This window comes from Protopterus annectens, chromosome 13.part0 (genome assembly GCF_019279795.1).
Source record: "Protopterus annectens isolate FY-2018-M chromosome 13.part0, PAN1.0, whole genome shotgun sequence".
Lineage (NCBI taxonomy): Eukaryota > Metazoa > Chordata > Ceratodontiformes > Protopteridae > Protopterus > Protopterus annectens.
In genome coordinates, this window is record NC_056747.1 from 96,184,324 (window position 1) to 96,201,574 (window position 17,251).

The 17,251-nt window shown below is 41.6% G+C and overlaps 1 protein-coding gene across 2 annotated transcripts in view; it reads right to left on the reverse strand.

The window, feature by feature from the left end:
- ANO8 (anoctamin 8) overlaps positions 1–17,251 on the reverse strand; it is a 751,060-nt gene that overhangs the window by 167,728 nt on the left and 566,081 nt on the right. For both annotated transcript variants that reach the window (XM_044090660.1, XM_044090659.1), the window contains exon 9: positions 16,798–16,950. In XM_044090660.1, coding sequence (XP_043946595.1) covers positions 16,798–16,950 — 153 coding nt within the window. The remainder of the gene's footprint in view (positions 1–16,797; positions 16,951–17,251) is intronic.

The window sequence follows — 17,251 nt, forward strand, 5'->3', positions numbered from 1 at the left end:
AGTAAACTTATCTGTAGAAAATACTTCTTAATAAACCTTCACTGGCCCGAGCGCACTGAAGATTTGCGATCCGTTGCAGCGGCAAACTAGATCTGGGGGTTAGTCAGAGAGCATCATGGGATAGGTACTGTGCCTCAAGCTACAGACAGATCTTGAGCTTGGAAAGCGGCCGACTCTGAGCCGATGGATCGGCTCTGTACCCACGTGTAAGAACAAACGGCGAGATTGAACAATCTCACACACACACACACACATATATATATATATATATATATATATGTATGTATATATATATATATATATATATATATATGTGTGTGTGTGTGTATTTCAGTATTAATTGGAGCTCTGTGTTTTTATAGTTTTTGAACTTTTTAAATAATGTACTTAATTTTTATTGGTGCTTTCTTTCATGTGGTTGTTATTATAAAGTCAAGAAATGTTTTTCCATCTTTATGACCATTGAAAAAGGGAAATATCCCACTGGATTCTAGAGAATTTTTCCTCAGGCAGACAGTAAGTGTTGGGGGTGTGAAGGGAAATAAAGAGGTAATTGGGAACATTTTCTGGGAGTGCGATGAGTTGGTGGACTTTGAGGATTCCCTGCAGAATGCACTGTCGGAGATGCTAGGTGGGAGATTGGTCTGATGAGGGAGATGATTTTTCTGAGCTATGATACAGAATTGAAATTGCCTAGACATGCTAAGGCCTTGCTGTGTCTAATTATGGTGACTGCCAAAAAAGCAATTACTAGAAAATGGAAATGAAAATCTAAACCAACCATACTTGAGGTAGTGAATATAGTAACAGAGATACAACAACTGGAATTGAGATCTTTAGATAACGGTAGCAGCTAACTACATAGGAAAAAAATGGGAATTGTGGGAAAAATACATACAGGGGAGGAATGAGGTTTAAATGGTGGCAGGACTTAAATGAGTTATGTAATGTTTGAGTGAGAAATATTGTGTAGATTATAACTGATGTATAATGTTTGCAGCTGGGAGTGTGTCAGTATGGTTTGTGATGTAAAATGCATGTGACTAGGATTGTGATTTGTTTTCATTTATATAAATGTGTGATTGCTTATGTCATAAGTGATGGTTTAATAAAGATGTTTCGTGTTTCAAAAAAAGGCAAGAATTGAATACTTTATGTAATATTGCTTAGGTTATGATATATAGCAATATATCTGAAGTATAATGTTTGTTATATTAATACAGCTTGATTACTTTTATATGAATGTAAATTTGCCTGTGTCACAAGTTCAATAAAGTTGTTTGAAAAAAAAGAAAAAGGGAAGTATCTTGAAAGCTTTGCATGTGATTTATTACTATTAAATATACATTTTTTTATACAGTTTTCTAGTGTTGAGGTCCAGTTTTCATTGGTTTATTTCAGTGCAGTCAGTGTTCAGCTGTAGGACATGCAGAGGGGGTCATGATATATAAAAGATAATTAAATTTCACCGCTTTTCTGCCAGTTAAAATTGTATTCATTATTTTATTTAGTATTTAATGAAAAGTGTAGCTACTGCAGTAGTTAAGATATTTAGGTTTATAGGTACTTACTAGGCTGTTGATTTGTGAGAATTTTAAGAAGCCTAGCTTTAAAGCCCCATGCTAGTAATTATCCATGATACTTTGCAATATGAATTCCCAAAGATGAACAGCATAAGTATATGTCGATTACTTACGTTTCTCCTGTCCATGATGGCATTTGGAGCTAAACTAGGTGTAAATTTCTGGTTACTTATCTATTCGTCCAAATTACATTTGAATAGAGCCAGAGCAATATTTTGCTTTATGTGGAGGGGAAACCAATACCATAGAAAAGGTATTCTCTGGGATACAAACCTATCCCTCCAACATGTTCGATTTATTTTGCAAAAGAGATTGAGTTCCATGAGTGGGAATTTATGATACCATTAGACTTCTGAATGTGTAATAAATAGGCCTAATAGAACAGGATCTGTTGAGGCTCTATATGCAAGGCAGAGGTTCCTGTCAGGAGTCATGATATCAAGGAGAGAGACAAGGCTTTGATTTAGGCCATTTTTTTAAAGTGAGGAAGCGCTGTGGTCATTCCAGCCGTGACAAGTATTTGGACAGGTATGGGCATTATATTCCTTGATCAGCCTAATGAGTGCTACAGAGGTACAATAACCTACCTCTATCTAGATGATATATCCCTCCATGTAACCTGTGTGATGAGAACGGACTTCCTTACAATAGTAGATATGTGGGATCAAAGGGCAGTTCATTCTCAGCTCGTGTTCCTAGATGTTTAACTGCAGGATCAGTTTCATGGGGTGTGTTGACACTGTGGTAGTTACAAAGGGAGTCTTGCTTGCCAAAGGATACTGTTATACATTTCTTGTTAAGTAGTTTCAGGACATGGTTTTGGCATGAAATATTTGTTTGGGACAGGCCCTTTTATAGGCTCCTGATGTCCTCTGGAAAGTTCATGATGGCAGTTGTCTGCAGACTTGATCAACCACAGTCCCTTAACATTAATTTTGACTTCCAAGAAGTAAATGCCAAAGAGAAGTGGCATGAGGACTCAACTCTGGGGCACTCTACTAATTTCGGGTCTTTTGGAGAAGATAGCGCTTGTCCATCCTTACATCCTGTTCTATCTGTGAGCCAGTTCGCTAACCAGTTTGTTATATAGGGATTTACATTTAACTCTGAGACATCTATGGTGTCTGAATGTGGGATGGTACTGAATGCCTTTGCAAGGTTCAGAAAGGCAGTGTGCACTGATTTGCCCTTGTTCATTGCCTCAGTGACTTTTTTTAAGAAGTCGTCCAGGTTAAGTAGGCAGAACCTGCCCTTGATGAATTTGAAAAGTTGGATCGAGAGTCTGTAAGTAACTTGTATTTCTATTAGTTCCTTAGCCTTGCAGATGAAGCTGGTCAGGCTTCTGGGTCGGTAATTACACATGTCTTATGTAGCCTCACCTTTATGCAAGGGAATTACTATTGCTGTCCTCCATTCATCTGGCACAAAGTCTGCTTTAAGGATAATGCCGAATAACCTTCTGCAGAGGGTCTGACAGTTCATGTTTCAGATTAGCCAATAGGCTGCCAGTTATGCAATCTGGCCCTATAGATGTAGTGTTCTTGGCCTTGAGAACTTGTTCTTGGGAGATTTGATGGGGTGGGGTAGACATGGGTATGTGATCTGAAAATACTGGAGGTGGGGGATGATTTTTAACATAGTTGAAGGCTTTGTGGTTATTTTTCACCTAGATAGTTTTACCTGGAATTTGGCTTTGGTTCATTTGATGAGACTTCAGAGTTTCTTGTTTAGTTGAGCAAAGAGTATTTTTGGCTTCAGGAGAGTTAGATTTATTTTTGCATGCAATTATTTTTTTTTCTTTTGTTATATAGCCTGGCTATATTAGGGTTCAACCATAGGAGTCTATTTTTAAATTTTGTGTTGTATTTATTTCTGAGGGAGACAGATCCTTCCATGCAACTATATACATATATATAGAACTTGGCAGTAAAGGATTTTGCATAAGTAGTAGGAACATTGTACTGGAAGGGGATTATGAATTTATTCAGGTCATCACTCTGTTTTAGTAGCTTAGCCTTTGTATAGTCTCTGAATACTGAGGTGTTGGAGGATGCCACTAGCTTCAATCTCAAGGTGAACTGACTTGTGGTTCAGTTTGACCGGAGAGGAGGCCACAATAGGTGAGGATCAGTGCTGTCCCATATTGGTAATGACTAAGTGCTGGATATTTTATTCCCTAGTTTGGGGTGTGGAGTAACTATTCTAGGGAATTTGCATTTATGAAGTAGAAAATTCTGGGTATATATATTTGAGGATGATAAGTCTCCCAGCTGTCTGTGAGATAGTTGAAGTCTCCTAGGAGAATGCTGTTGGGCTTAATACACAGGAAGTCTGTACCGGTTAGCTAGGAGGTACGGACCATTGAGAATATAGATGGGGTTCTGTAGTTAGCTATTTGTGATAAAGGATTTTGTTTATAGTGATTTGGACATGGAGGGGTTACAAATCATTATCTTGTTTAATGAGTCTGGAGGTGAGTTTAAAAAAATAATATAGAAACACTTCCTCCATTAGCGCCTACTTCTAATGTGGTGGGTGCACAAGAGTGTTGGGTATTGAAGCCCTCCACTGATGGGGTACTTTCACTGGTCTTGAACCAGGTTTCAATGATGATGCATATATTTACATTTTCAGGGTAAGTAGGGCTTGCAGGTTGTGGAGTTTTTTGGTAGAACTCCTAGCACTGAGCAGCAGTCTCATTTATTTTGCAGCTAGATAATTGTTGTTCTTCCATGCTAAATACACTGCATTTTATATAGTAATATCATTTTGCTCAGCTTAAATGATTTCTAGATTGCTCCTGTATTCTATATTGAGAGACTGTGATCAGTTTATTTATTTAAAAGATCGTTTAAAGCTTAGATCTGATGTTGTTAATCTTCGTTCAATCCTTACTGATAGGTTATTGGTTCCGTCCTTGGAACCGAGCTGGCCAATATCAAGCTTGCATCAGCCTAAAACTCTCTAGCCAAGGTCCTACCCAGAATGCTCTGCTCCCTGTTACCCCAGATCTCATTTGCCACATTGCTGAACAGCCGTGTCAAGCCACTCTCTCAGCTGTCTAATTTGTTGACAGTTTATATATTGTTATTACTCTATTTTTTCCCAAAAGTTTATTCTAATATTTTTCTACCCTATTGCACAATTTAGACTCTCTCCCTTTAGTCTTTTCCTTTTATTACCCTCTTTTCTTACCTTGTGGTAATTCTCAATTACCATCATTGGTAATCCTTCCTTTTCTCATTTTACCCCTTTTCTTGGGGAGCCGTTATTCTTCCGTTTGCTACTGTGCTTCTTCTCCACACCAGCTATGTCGGAAAAGAAAAGTTCCGTTAGTTTCAAGCAGTGCAAAGATTGCAGTCATAAGTTACCACTTTCGGATGGCCATGACTTGTGTGTCTACTGTCTTAATGTCGCCCACTTGACTGTAGATCCTCCGTGTGGGATTTGTAAAAACGTCTCTACCAGGACTCTCAATGAGAGGAAGAATAAGTTAAATTTGAAAGGTCTCCTCAAGTCTCCTTTCTCTAAGGCTGTTTTTGGGTCAGAGGGTTCACCCCCTCCTGTTAAACCCCACGAGAGGCGTTCTTCCTCGTTTTCATTGAAGTCACTCCCGTCTTCTCCCTCTGGAGATCGTAGGGAGTCAAGTCACAAGAAGGTGAAATTGATTACTACTTTGGCACTGCCACCTGTGACCCTGTCGGCTCCAGGCTCGGCACAGCCCCAAATGATCCTGACTACAGCCATTTCTCCTTTATCGATATCGGCAATGGAATTCCCGGTGCAGACAACTACGGTTCTGACAGTTCTGTCGCAACCCCTAACAGCACCATCAGTACAGGTTCATTTCCCTTCAGTACCGTTGGTACAGTCACCTTCGGCTTCAAGTATGACTATTTTGTACTCCACGCGCAGACTTTTTCAGCACTGACATGTACTTCAGTGCAGTCCTTCTCGGCACCATCCTTATTGCCGGTACAGACAATTTCTACTATGGCACCGTACCCTTCGGGGCAGACCTTTGCCTTTTTGGTGCAGACACCTTCAACTACTATGGCGCTGACAACTTTGGTGCAGAGCTTTTCCACACCATTTTCTTCAGTGCAGGCTTCCTCTGCTCTGAACTCTGCACCTATTAAATTAGCAAGGACCAAATATTCCCCTTCACTGGATCCGTTTGCAAGCAGTCAGTATAGTCCTTTCCTGGAAAGGCCAGAATCACCATCAGCCTTCTCCATGAGGTCAACCAAGAATATTTATCAGCAGGATGTGTTGCAGCTTGTTGACCAGTTCCTTGAGGCCAGATGTGTCTCTCAACCATTGAAGTCCATGTTCCCTCATTCAGGTGAGCATATTTTACCTCAAACCCCAATGTATACTCCTCCTTTGACTTCCACTCAAGTTTCAAAGCCTAAAACTCTGACAGCAGCTTCCCTCCCTCCGACTCCAATAGTGGATCTCACTTTGGAACCAGAGTCATCCTTGTGGCCTTCAGTGCACTAGGCATCGGGCACTTCTCAGGCCAGGGGCTGTGCCATTGGGGAGGGCATTCCTTGCTCCAGGATGATTTTTTTCTATGGCACCCTCCAGGGATGCTTTCTCTCTTGTGGTTCACGGTCCTCTTGAGACTCTTGGTCTGGAGGCGGGCTTGTCGGGGCTGTGTTACCACAGTTCCAAGGTTGTCGTGCTTGGTTCCGAGCTTCCATCCTTCCTTGGGTGGGCCAGCCTTTTAGGCCATGGAGATGGCACTTGCCTCCACTGGCAAAGCTCATTTGTCAGAGTCCTCTCCCCCCTCTGTGCAGCAACTGCCACAAGCTTCAACTCCCAGACACCAGGCACAAGAGCGTCAGGTCTCTCCTCCTCAGGAGACCCCCTCTATGCAGTCTTCTCCAGAACCACCCACTGAGGAAGCACCCTGCAAAGCATCATGTAAGAGGAAACACTTGGAATCCACTGAGGAGTCATTGACTGAAGATACGGCTTTTGATGATGGGGAAGGGTCCCCACGGCCACCCTCTGATGAGGTGTCCTTTGGTGACATCCTCAATATCCTTAGACAGGGGTGACTGGAAGTCCTCTAATCCTTCCTCTGAGGAATCCATATTCCTGCAGGCTTTTCGTGCCCAGCCCCCTACCTCCTGGGTTACCCCGCCTGCTAATGAGCTCGTCCAGCTCATCGTGCAGCCCACATGGAAGGCCCCCGACACCATGAAAGCGATACCTAAGAGGCCGGACAAAATATTATCGGCCCCCGCTGAGCACCCCCACTGGTCAAATGGTCTTCCAATAGATGCTATGGTGGTGGCAGCTGCTACTAAGAAGGATTTGGCAGAAGAGAGCTAAACTGCCCATCCACCCAACAAGGAGTCCCAGGCGATTGACAGATTAGGGAAGTGTGCGTTTGCTTTATTGACCTTTGCCGTAAGGTCTTTAAATTATTTGGCACATTTTACCAGGCTTCAGTGAGATCTTATCAACCAGTTCTCTGAAACCTTGGCAGGAGCTGTTTCTGATGAAGTTTGTGATAATGTGGCTTCTAAGGTAGCCACCCTAGAGTCCATTTCCAACTCTTCCATGCATCTTATTTCTCACCCAATGGAAGGGGCAGCTAGAGGGCAGGTGCAGGTATAGTCACCAGACGACATGCTTGGATGCGCCTTTGTGACTTTGCAGACTCCTTTAAGGCTTCCTTCATGAATGCCCCATAGAGGCCACTTCTTTGTTTGGCCCTAAAGTCAAGGATATGTTGGCACGGTGTGAACAAGATGGCAAGACCTTGTCTGCCATTGGTGTCAGACACTCCACTCTTCAGTGATTCTATTATAGAAATCAGAGGAGCGGAAAGATCTGGCACAAGAAATCACAGGGTTCTTTCTGAGATGCATGTGCTGAGTTTTCCCCTAGAGGCAGAGGGGGAAACTCCAATGGAAGACTCTCCTTTCGGGGCACAAGAGGTCTGCGAAACCAGGGTTCCAGAGATTCTTTCTCTGGCCAACTCTATCAGTGCTCCTAAAGCATTGCCCTACTGCTCACCTCCGGAAGCAGTTGGGGGTCATTTCTCCTTGTACCCCACGGCCTCGCAAAAGATAACATCTGACTCTTGGGTACTATTGATTATATCCAGAGGCTATCACATCCCCTTCCATCTTTGCCCAGTCTCATCAAGAGTATTACCCGATGTTCCACCCAGTCAAAGGGAAACAGCAGCACATGAAATCAAAAAGCTGCTACAAAAAAGAGTCATCCAGACGGTCCCCCCAGACCAGATAGGATCCAGATTTTACTCAAGGTTCTTTTTAGTGCCAAAAAAGACAGAGGGCTGGTAACCAATTCTGGATCTCAGTACACTAAACAAATTTGTAAAAACAGAGAAATTCTGGATGGTCATGGTTTAGTTTATCCTCCCTCTTCAGGAAGAAGATGATTGGATGTGCACTGTAGATCTTCAAGATGTGTATTACCACATGAAAATGGACAAACACTCAAGAAGATACCTCCACTTACATATAGGAGACAATCACTACCAGTTTCGAGCTCTGCCCTTCGGTCTCTCTACAGCCCCCAGAGTGTTCACAAAATGCATGGCAGTGGTTATCACTCACTTGCAACTTCAAGGATTCCAGGCATTTCCATATCTAGACGACTGGCTCCTTTCTCTCCCCACTAAGCATCTACTGGAAGAAGGCCTGCAGTATACTCTCTTAACAGCTCGAACCCTAGGAATCACTATAAACTGGGAGAAATCCAACACAACCCCAACTCAGTCTCTGGAATTTATAGTGGTACTGTTGGACATGAGAAATTGCACAGCATCCCTTCCAAAACACAGACTTCAGAGAATAAGACAACAAGTTCAACCACTGCTCTGTCAGCACAAATCCCCAGCTCGATCTGTACTTCAGCTACTGGGGTCAATGGCAGCTTTGATTACCATTGTTCCTCTAGCCAGATTCCACATGAGACTTTTTCAATGGCTATTTCTCATTCAGTGGTACCCTCTATAACATCCTTTGTCTTTTCAAATAAGTGTAACTCAGAGATGCAAGCAATATTTACTTTGGTGGACGTCTCGAAATCCCCAACAATGGTCTCGCCCTTTCAACCCCCACCAACTGATAGCCACAGTGACCATGGATGCCTCTCTGATGGGGTGGGGGAGCTATTTCAGGGAAACTCGGTCCAAGGCACCTGGTCAGAGACAGAAACCCTTTTGCATATCAATGTCCTGGAACTGAGGGTGGTGCTTCTAGTGTTGCAAGCATTTCACTCCATCCTTCCATCAGGGACTATTGCGATTAAATCAGACAACATGTCAGTGGTCTGGTACATCAACAAACAAGGGGGCACCAGATGTTACCCGTTATGCCGAGAGGCATTGAGAATATGGCAATGGGCGATAGCTCACAACCGCTTTCTGATTGCAACTCACATTCTCAGGAGCGCCAACGTGACAGTGGACAAATTAAGCAGGTGCATTATACAGCCTCATGAGTGGTCCCTCAATCCTCTGATAGCAGCAACAATCTTCAACCGCTGGGGCCAGCCGTGCTGCGACCTATTTGCCTCCCCAACCAACTACAAGTTCATTAGCTACTTTGCCCTGCTCCCCCCTCGGGGACAGTCGCCAAGGGATGCTCTAGTCCACACTTGGCCCTCGGGTCTTCTTTATGCCTGTCCTCCTCTTCACCTCATCACCCAGTGTATGAAGAAAGCACGACAGTTGAAGAGCAAAGTGATCCTCATTGCTCCATATTGGCCTCGACAAGTCTGGTTTCCCTTCCTCTGACCTCACCTGCTAGATCAACCGTGGATCCTCAATCCATCCCCAAAGCTGATCTTCCATCAGCAAGGTCTGATTCACCCCTATCTAACAACCCTGAAACTGACAGCTTGGTTTCTCCACTTCCTATGATTGCCAGGCATGAAAACCTTTCATCCCCTGTGCGCAATATTCTTATTGCATCTCATAAATTGTCCACCAGACTAATCTATCTTAACAAATGGAAGAGGTTCTCTCTATGGGCAGCAGATAAGCAAATAGACCCCTTGTCAGCCCTGGTCTTGGTGGTATTGGATTACTTATCACATCTTTTCCACTCTGGAGTGTCTTCCTCAACTATCCATGTACATTTAGCTGCCATCTCAAATTTTCATATTGGTTTTCAAGATTCTTCACTTATGTCATACAGACTTTGTAAGACTTTCATAACAGACAAAACACACTAAAGCCAAACTGTAAATGCACGAAGAACAATATGGCGCACAGGTGGATCCCAGCAACAAACTTTATTGAGAGCTTTCGTCAGAGATAAGCTATTGACTTCTTCAGAATACCGGAAGCTTAATTTACTTCCTTACTTATACACACTCATTAAAACATGTGACTGAAAGCAATTAAACAATCAATTATTCAAATTCATTAAAACTGTGCTTGTGGTTGATCCACAAACTACAAATCTACTTAAAACCATTTAACAACAGAATAATGTTCAAATGATAAAACTTGTATTTGTAAAGACCCCCTCTTTACTTCAAAATACTGAACAATATTGCACTGACCCTCAACTTACAAAATCCATTAAAAACACTGTATTTAAATATGGAATTCAGCTCTTAGTTTAAGAAAACTTGATACAGAAACTGTTTCATTAAGCCCAGGTGGACATATCGCATTACATTTAAGCTGCCACATCAATTCACGTAATTCTAAGACTAAATCAGAAGGACCCCCCCCATCCTTGCAACTAACCTGTTCGATAACACTAAACTTAAAATGATGTTCTTTATTATCTTTGATGTGCTTATGCAATGCGTTGTTTGAATTACACTTCCTAATATCATAAAGGTGTAAGACTCTTAAAAGGGGTTATCCACCTAAAACCTCTCTTTAGAGAACCCATACAACCTTGGGATTTGGCTTTGCTTCTGCAAGCTTTAACAGCTCCACCCTTTGAACCTGCATCTTTTTGTGATGTAAGATATCGCTCTTGGAAAACTTTGTTTCTGATTGCAATCACATCGGCCAGGCGATTGCCAGAACTTCAGGCCTTATGCATCAAACCTCCCTATCTTATCTTCCATAAGGATAAGGTATAACTAAGAACCAATTCTACCTTTTTACCAAAAGTGGTGTCAGAGAGCACTATCAACCAGTCTATTGATCTCCCAATGTTCTTTCCTAACCACTCTAACAGGGGAGAATATTGCCTGCACTCCTTGGATGTTCATAGGCAAATACGATTTTATCTGGACAGAACAAAATCTACCCGTAAATCAGAACAACTGTTTCTGGCTTTTTCTGGACCTAGATGGGGTCATCCTGTATCAAAAGTTACATTGACTTCATGGTTGAAAAATTGTATCACCTTTATCTACAACAAAAACAATCTCACCTTGCCTCACAGAGTGAAAGCACTTTCTACAAGATCTATGGCAACTTCAGCAGCTTTCCATGCTAGGGCTTCCCTCAGTGATATTTGCTCAGCTGTGACTTGGACCAAACCTCATACCTTTATTCTTCATTATAAATTGGACTTGGCTACCAGAGGTAGAGCTTCCTTTGGCTCCATGGTGCTCAGGAATGTCCTTCCATGAGGGCCACCCAGGGATACAGGTAGCTGGGGACTCTGTCCCATCAGTAAGGAATGAACAAAGATATCAACATCAGATAAAGAAGTTATGTCTTGCCATAATGTTCCATCTGTTTTGTTGATTTTTGTTCATTCATTACTTCCCACCCTCCCGGAGGTTCTTGGTTAATATCATGTACTCCTTTCTTGTAGGTCTGTTATGACCAGAGGTAGCCTCTACTTTTATCTATCAACTTGCAAACTCGATCTGAGGTAACAGGGAGCAGAGCATGCTGGGTAGGCCCTTGGCTCGAGAGTTTTTGGCTGACATGAGCTTGATATTGGCCGCCACGGTTCTGAGGATGGAACCGATAACCCATCAGTAATGAATGAACGAAGATCAACAACACAGATGGAATGTTATGGTAAGACATAACTTCTTTTTTTCTTTTATATTTATATTTAGTACAGTACTTCTGAAAGGCAAAGCTAACAGTAGGAAAACAACTTTGTTATACTGAGTATGGGTTGGAGAAAAGGGGTAGGTAAGAGATGGGTGAAATGTGGGAGCTGTGGGTTTGCCGTTTACTTAACAGACTTTTTATGAGGGAGAGGATGTAGAATGTTAGGATAAAATGGAAAAGTGATGCATTTAAAAAGTCTAGCAGGAGAACAACAGGATGGAAATTCTGACTGAATAATGATGGGAATAAAAAGTCCTCTTCAGGGGTAGTAAGTGAACAAAGAACACTGAGAAAGAATAGATTGAAGAATGTTGGGAATAAAAAGTCCTCTTCAGGGGTAGTAAGCGAACAAGGAGCACTGAGAAAGAATAGATTGAAGAATGTTGGGAATAAAAAGTCCTCTTCAGGGGTAGTAAGCAAACAAAGAACACTGAGAAAGAATAGATTGAAGAATGTTGGGAATAAAAAGTCCTCTTCAGGGGTAGTAAGCAAACAAAGAACACTGAGAAAGAATAGATTGAAGAATGTTGGGAATAAAAAGTCCTCTTCAGGGGTAGCAAGCAAACAAAGAACACTGAGAAAGAATAGATTGAAGAATGTTGGGAATAAAAAGTCCTCTTCAGGGGTAGTAAGCAAACAAAGAACACTGAGAAAGAATAGATTGTAGAATGTTGGGAATAAAAAGTACTCTTCAGGGGTAGTAAGCAAACAAAGAACACTGAGAAAGAATAGATTGAAGAATGTTGGGAATAAAAAGTCCTCTTCAGGGGTAGTAAGCAAACAAAGAACACTGAGAAAGAATAGATTGAAGAATGTTGGGAATAAAAAGTCCTCTTCAGGGGTAGTAAGCGAACAAGGAGCACTGAGAAGGATTAGACTGAAGAATGAAGGGAATAAAAAGTCCTCTTCAGGGGTAGAAAGTGAACAAAGAGCGCTGAGAAGGATATTAAGACAAAACAGAAAGAAATTATGTCCTACAGCTGTGGGAAATAATAATAAGAATAAATAGTTAAAAGTAACAACAGCAGGAAATTAATTATTGACAGTAATGTCCCAGAGGAAGGGAAGGATATAATTTAACAGATTCTGCTGACTGATGGGGAAACTACCCATCTTATTCCTAATTCTGTTTAGTCAGGCCTCAGGTTGGGTATTGAATGCACAGGTGTAACCTGTCAGCATAATCAGAACAGTGAGGGTGCACAGAACTAAACACCTTAACTAAGTGATTAAACCTGTTTAAGACCAAGGTATACAAACGTCAAAATGTGGTGATAGTCTTTTCATTGAAAGAGACTGTTTCTTCAATGTGGAGAGGCAGACATGTCAGCTTTTGACTTTAATCACAGATTGAAAAGCAGAAGAGCCCTAAGCGAGTCTCACAGCATGGGGTCCATTTCCTTACTTTGTTCTGTGATGAGGGGCCAGTGGTAGTCACCACACAGCAGCTACGTCTTTGGCCGTGGTTAGTGAAGAAAGAGAACTGCATTTACGAGTCAGACAGTTATGTCTTGGAGTCAGGACTGCTCTCACTGACAAGGTAACTGAAGTACAGTATGACACAAGAAAGGTACATTCATTTTAATTAGACAATGAGCAAACTGTACATCAGTACCAACTGGAGAATGAACGTTCTCCGGCAGGGTATTAATGCACAAGTAATGCCTGGTGAAAAACATGCCCACCACTTCACGGCAGCATATCAAGCTGCAGTTGAGTTCGGACTGAGTAAACAGAATGGCCGCCATTATTTTACGCACATTTTTTGCTGTTTACCGAATGTAAAATCTAAAAAAAAGATAACAACAAAAAAGTATGTGTGTGTCTACGTCTGTCTGCATGTCAGTGAAAGTGAGAGTGAGCGAGCCGTTATTTTATTTATTTATTTAACATTTGTTTACCGGTAAAGTCCGACTTGGAATGAAGCCAATTTTCAGTGGAGGCCCGGGGAGAAACACTCCAGACGCATGTTTTTGTAATGTGGAAGAAAACCCACACAAATGCAAGGAGGACATGTAAACTCCACACAGAGAACACTCCAGCCGAGAATCGAACTGGAGAACCTCTTGCTGTGAGGCGACAATGCTACAGCTGTACCACTGCTCTGGCCACATTTTATGCTCACTAAGCAGCACTTTTCCTGTTTAGCGAGTGTAAAATAAAAAAATTAAAATAAAGCATGTGTGTTAGTGTATGCATGTATGTGAGTAAGAGAAAGAGAATGATTGATAAGAGCGAAACAGAAAAGTGTGTGTTTATGTTTGTCTGCATGTGAATGCATGCATGAAAGCAGAGAGACTGCGTGTGTATGTGTGTGTGTGTCTGTGTGTGTGTGAACGAGCGAGATCCAGACAGTGAGAGAGAAAGCAAGAGTGGTGATGTGTAAGTGAATGCGTGTATGAAAGCAGAGGAGACTTTGTGCGATAGAGATTGAGAGAGAGAGAGAGAGAGAGAGCAGTCTTGTGTGAGTGAATGCATGTATGAAAGTAGAGTAGACTGTGTGTGTCTGTGTGTGTGTGTGTCTGAGAGAGAGAGTGATCTTGTGTGAGTGAATGTGTGTGTGAAAGCAGAAGAGACTGTGTATTTGTGCATGGGAGAGAGACTGAGCTGTTTGTAAAATTGTTTTTTCACTTGCTTATTATTTTTTATATATGTTTGATGTAAAATTCTTCCTGCAACACCATTAACATATACTACAGCAAGTTTGAAACATTAGTCGGTGGAACTATTTTACATTAAAGATATATAAAAAAATAATATAGTACTTAAATAAGCAAGTAAAACACAACAATTTTACATACAGACCAATTAAGTTTAAGTGCAATAATACCCTCCAGGGTGTGTATTAATGTGTAATTAATGCCCTTCCAGGGGTGTAGAAGCTCTCCACCTGCGGTGTTGGGCCTCATAACATCCCTGGGTGGCCATTAATTACACATTAACACACACCCTGTCAGGCACTATTGCTTGCATATTTGTGAAGGCTTATGGATTATACACTATTTGTTCACAAAGAGGGGGGGTCAGGAAGTAGACATGAAAGAGCTACATTTGTTTTCATCCTTTTATCCCCTAATCTGCATTCATTTGTATTTAAAATTCAGATTTATTTCATTAGTAACTCGGTGCTTTTCATTTTCAGGAAATTAAGCAACCTTTACTAATTTTTTTTCTTTTATACTCATTAGATGGGCTTTACTATTACGGACTGAAGAGTAGTTTTTCCCTACAATCACATTATTCATTAGGCGTAGCGTGAGTTCAAGACCCTGGCAGGCCAATGTTATCTGATATCATAGTCTTGGCTGTAATGACTGAAGCAGACAGAACACACCTGTATCATCTACTGACTTGTATGAGTATAATACATGTCATTTAAATATGGCTGTACAGCAGATAATCCAATATACATAAAAGCATAATATTTTAAAACTTTTTTGCTCCCAGACAGCTGTTAATTCAGTAGCATTTGCTGAATTGTAGTGCAGAGGCAGGGAATTCAGTCATTGTTATCAAACTGCATTCAGGAATGACAGAACCATAGCTAGTATGGGGTGAAGGGTGCAGCCACCCTGGACAGAAGGTGTTAGAAGGGTACGATTGGGAGATGCCAACTGGTCTGTAGTGCATTGTTCACATTTATTACTGGTATGGTAATGACTTCTGATACTACTTTTTCTTTTAGGACTGAAGTGCTTGTTTCAAAGCTCCATGTGTGGTTTAAGTTGTAGCAAGTGGTTTGCTATAGCTTTTAAAAGAAGGAAAGACCCTCCTTTTTTGGAGGGGGGACAGATTGTGGAGTGACTTGCCAGCTGTGGCTCTGAAGAATGAGCTTCCATTTCTGGTAAATGTTAGTTGAGGTGTGGGTGAAGAAGGCAAGCAGCCTTTGGCCTTTTCTGTGTTTTCTCAGGGAGAGTTTAAAGGTCTCTGGTTTGCTGGTATTGTTAAGCTTGAGGAGTTGAATGATGCAGGACTTTATTAATGCAAGCACTGATGTCTGCATAAGTGCACTGGGAGAGGATCGAGCATTACAATACCCTTGCTCCACCACAAAGCCACTGCACTTGCCAGGGGGTGGGCTTAAGGAAGAAAAGGTTATTCTCATCAGAGTGATGGTGCCATGAAGATCTCACCTCACACAGGATTAGGCCTGCATAGGTTAAGGTCTGGAAACAAAGTAACCCTCGGAACAGAACTGCAACATGGAAAAGGAAGGCTAGAAATTCTAGCAGGGGTGGCGTTATGGGTGGACAGACCTCCCAATAAATCTTATTATATTTTCACACGTAAGTTGCACTTCACCTTAATTTTTATGTTGTGAGTTGAAAATACATTTCTGCTAGCATATTTTTCTCAGTATGGTTACCAATTAATTTACTTAAAAAATAAATAAATAAATAAAAAAGTGTGTGTGTGTGTGTGTGTGTGTGTGTGTGTGTGTGTGTGTTTGTGCTGGGGCCAGGCAATTTTTTTTGGTGATCTTTTAGCCAAAGACTGTTTCAGTTACAAGTGACTATAGGAATATTGTTTGGCAAAACTTTTAATTTATGTTTTGTGACATCTGCTTACCTCAGAGATTAGATGTACCAAACACTTGGTTAAGGGAATGTGCACCTGGGAGCTTTGCCGAAGTAGAAAGTACCCAAACAACCCCATGCATGCACATCCCTGTCCCTCCCCCAGAGTAAACGTGACCCGGTTATGCTCAACCCTTTTCTCTGCTACTCCTTGACAAATCCAATAGGTGTCCAAGGCCCAAGCTGTAGTTAGGGCTTTATCCCTTCATGCTAGTTTTGAATTTTCAAGGACTATACATGCCTTTCTCAGGTCTGACTTCTACTCATTACACACACACACACACACACACACACACACACACACACACACACACACACACACACACACACACACACACACACACACACACACACACACACACACACACACACACACACACACACACACACACACACACACACACACACACACACACACACACACACACACATGCACACACACACTCACACTCACACACACACACACTCACACTCACACACACTCACACTCACACTCAGACTCACACAAAAAAACACGTTTTTAGTTTTTACTTGTGTTTTTGTATTGACTGAGAAGTGAGCAGTAAAATACTAGTAACTAACAGAGAATGGAAAAAGTACTGACCTGAAGCTCAAAGCAGGCCAGCATTGCCAGGAAGACAAAGGCAAGGCATGTAATGCAGATGGGAACACTGAGGAGACACTGACACAGCCTCCGCCTCCAGGGCGGGTAATAAAACTCTTCACAGCCAGTCACGGGGCTCACTCTTTTCTGTCCCTAGGAAAGAAAAAATGAAAAAATATATACTTTTAATACAATTGTTTTACAGTTATTTCTCTGTTATAAAACCATAGTCTAAGGTACTGATTTTTCAGAAAACTGCTCACAAACTAGGGTGTGTTTGTGAACTGTGAGTCATTCACAGACAGGAACCATCAGAAAACTTGGAACTCTTACACACTATGAACTTTTAACAAAGTGGTACCTGTTTACAAACTAGGGTCTTCTCACAGACAAGGAGCTAACCATTCCTATAAAATGTTCAGAAACAATGAGCTCCCAAAAGAAAATTTTCACA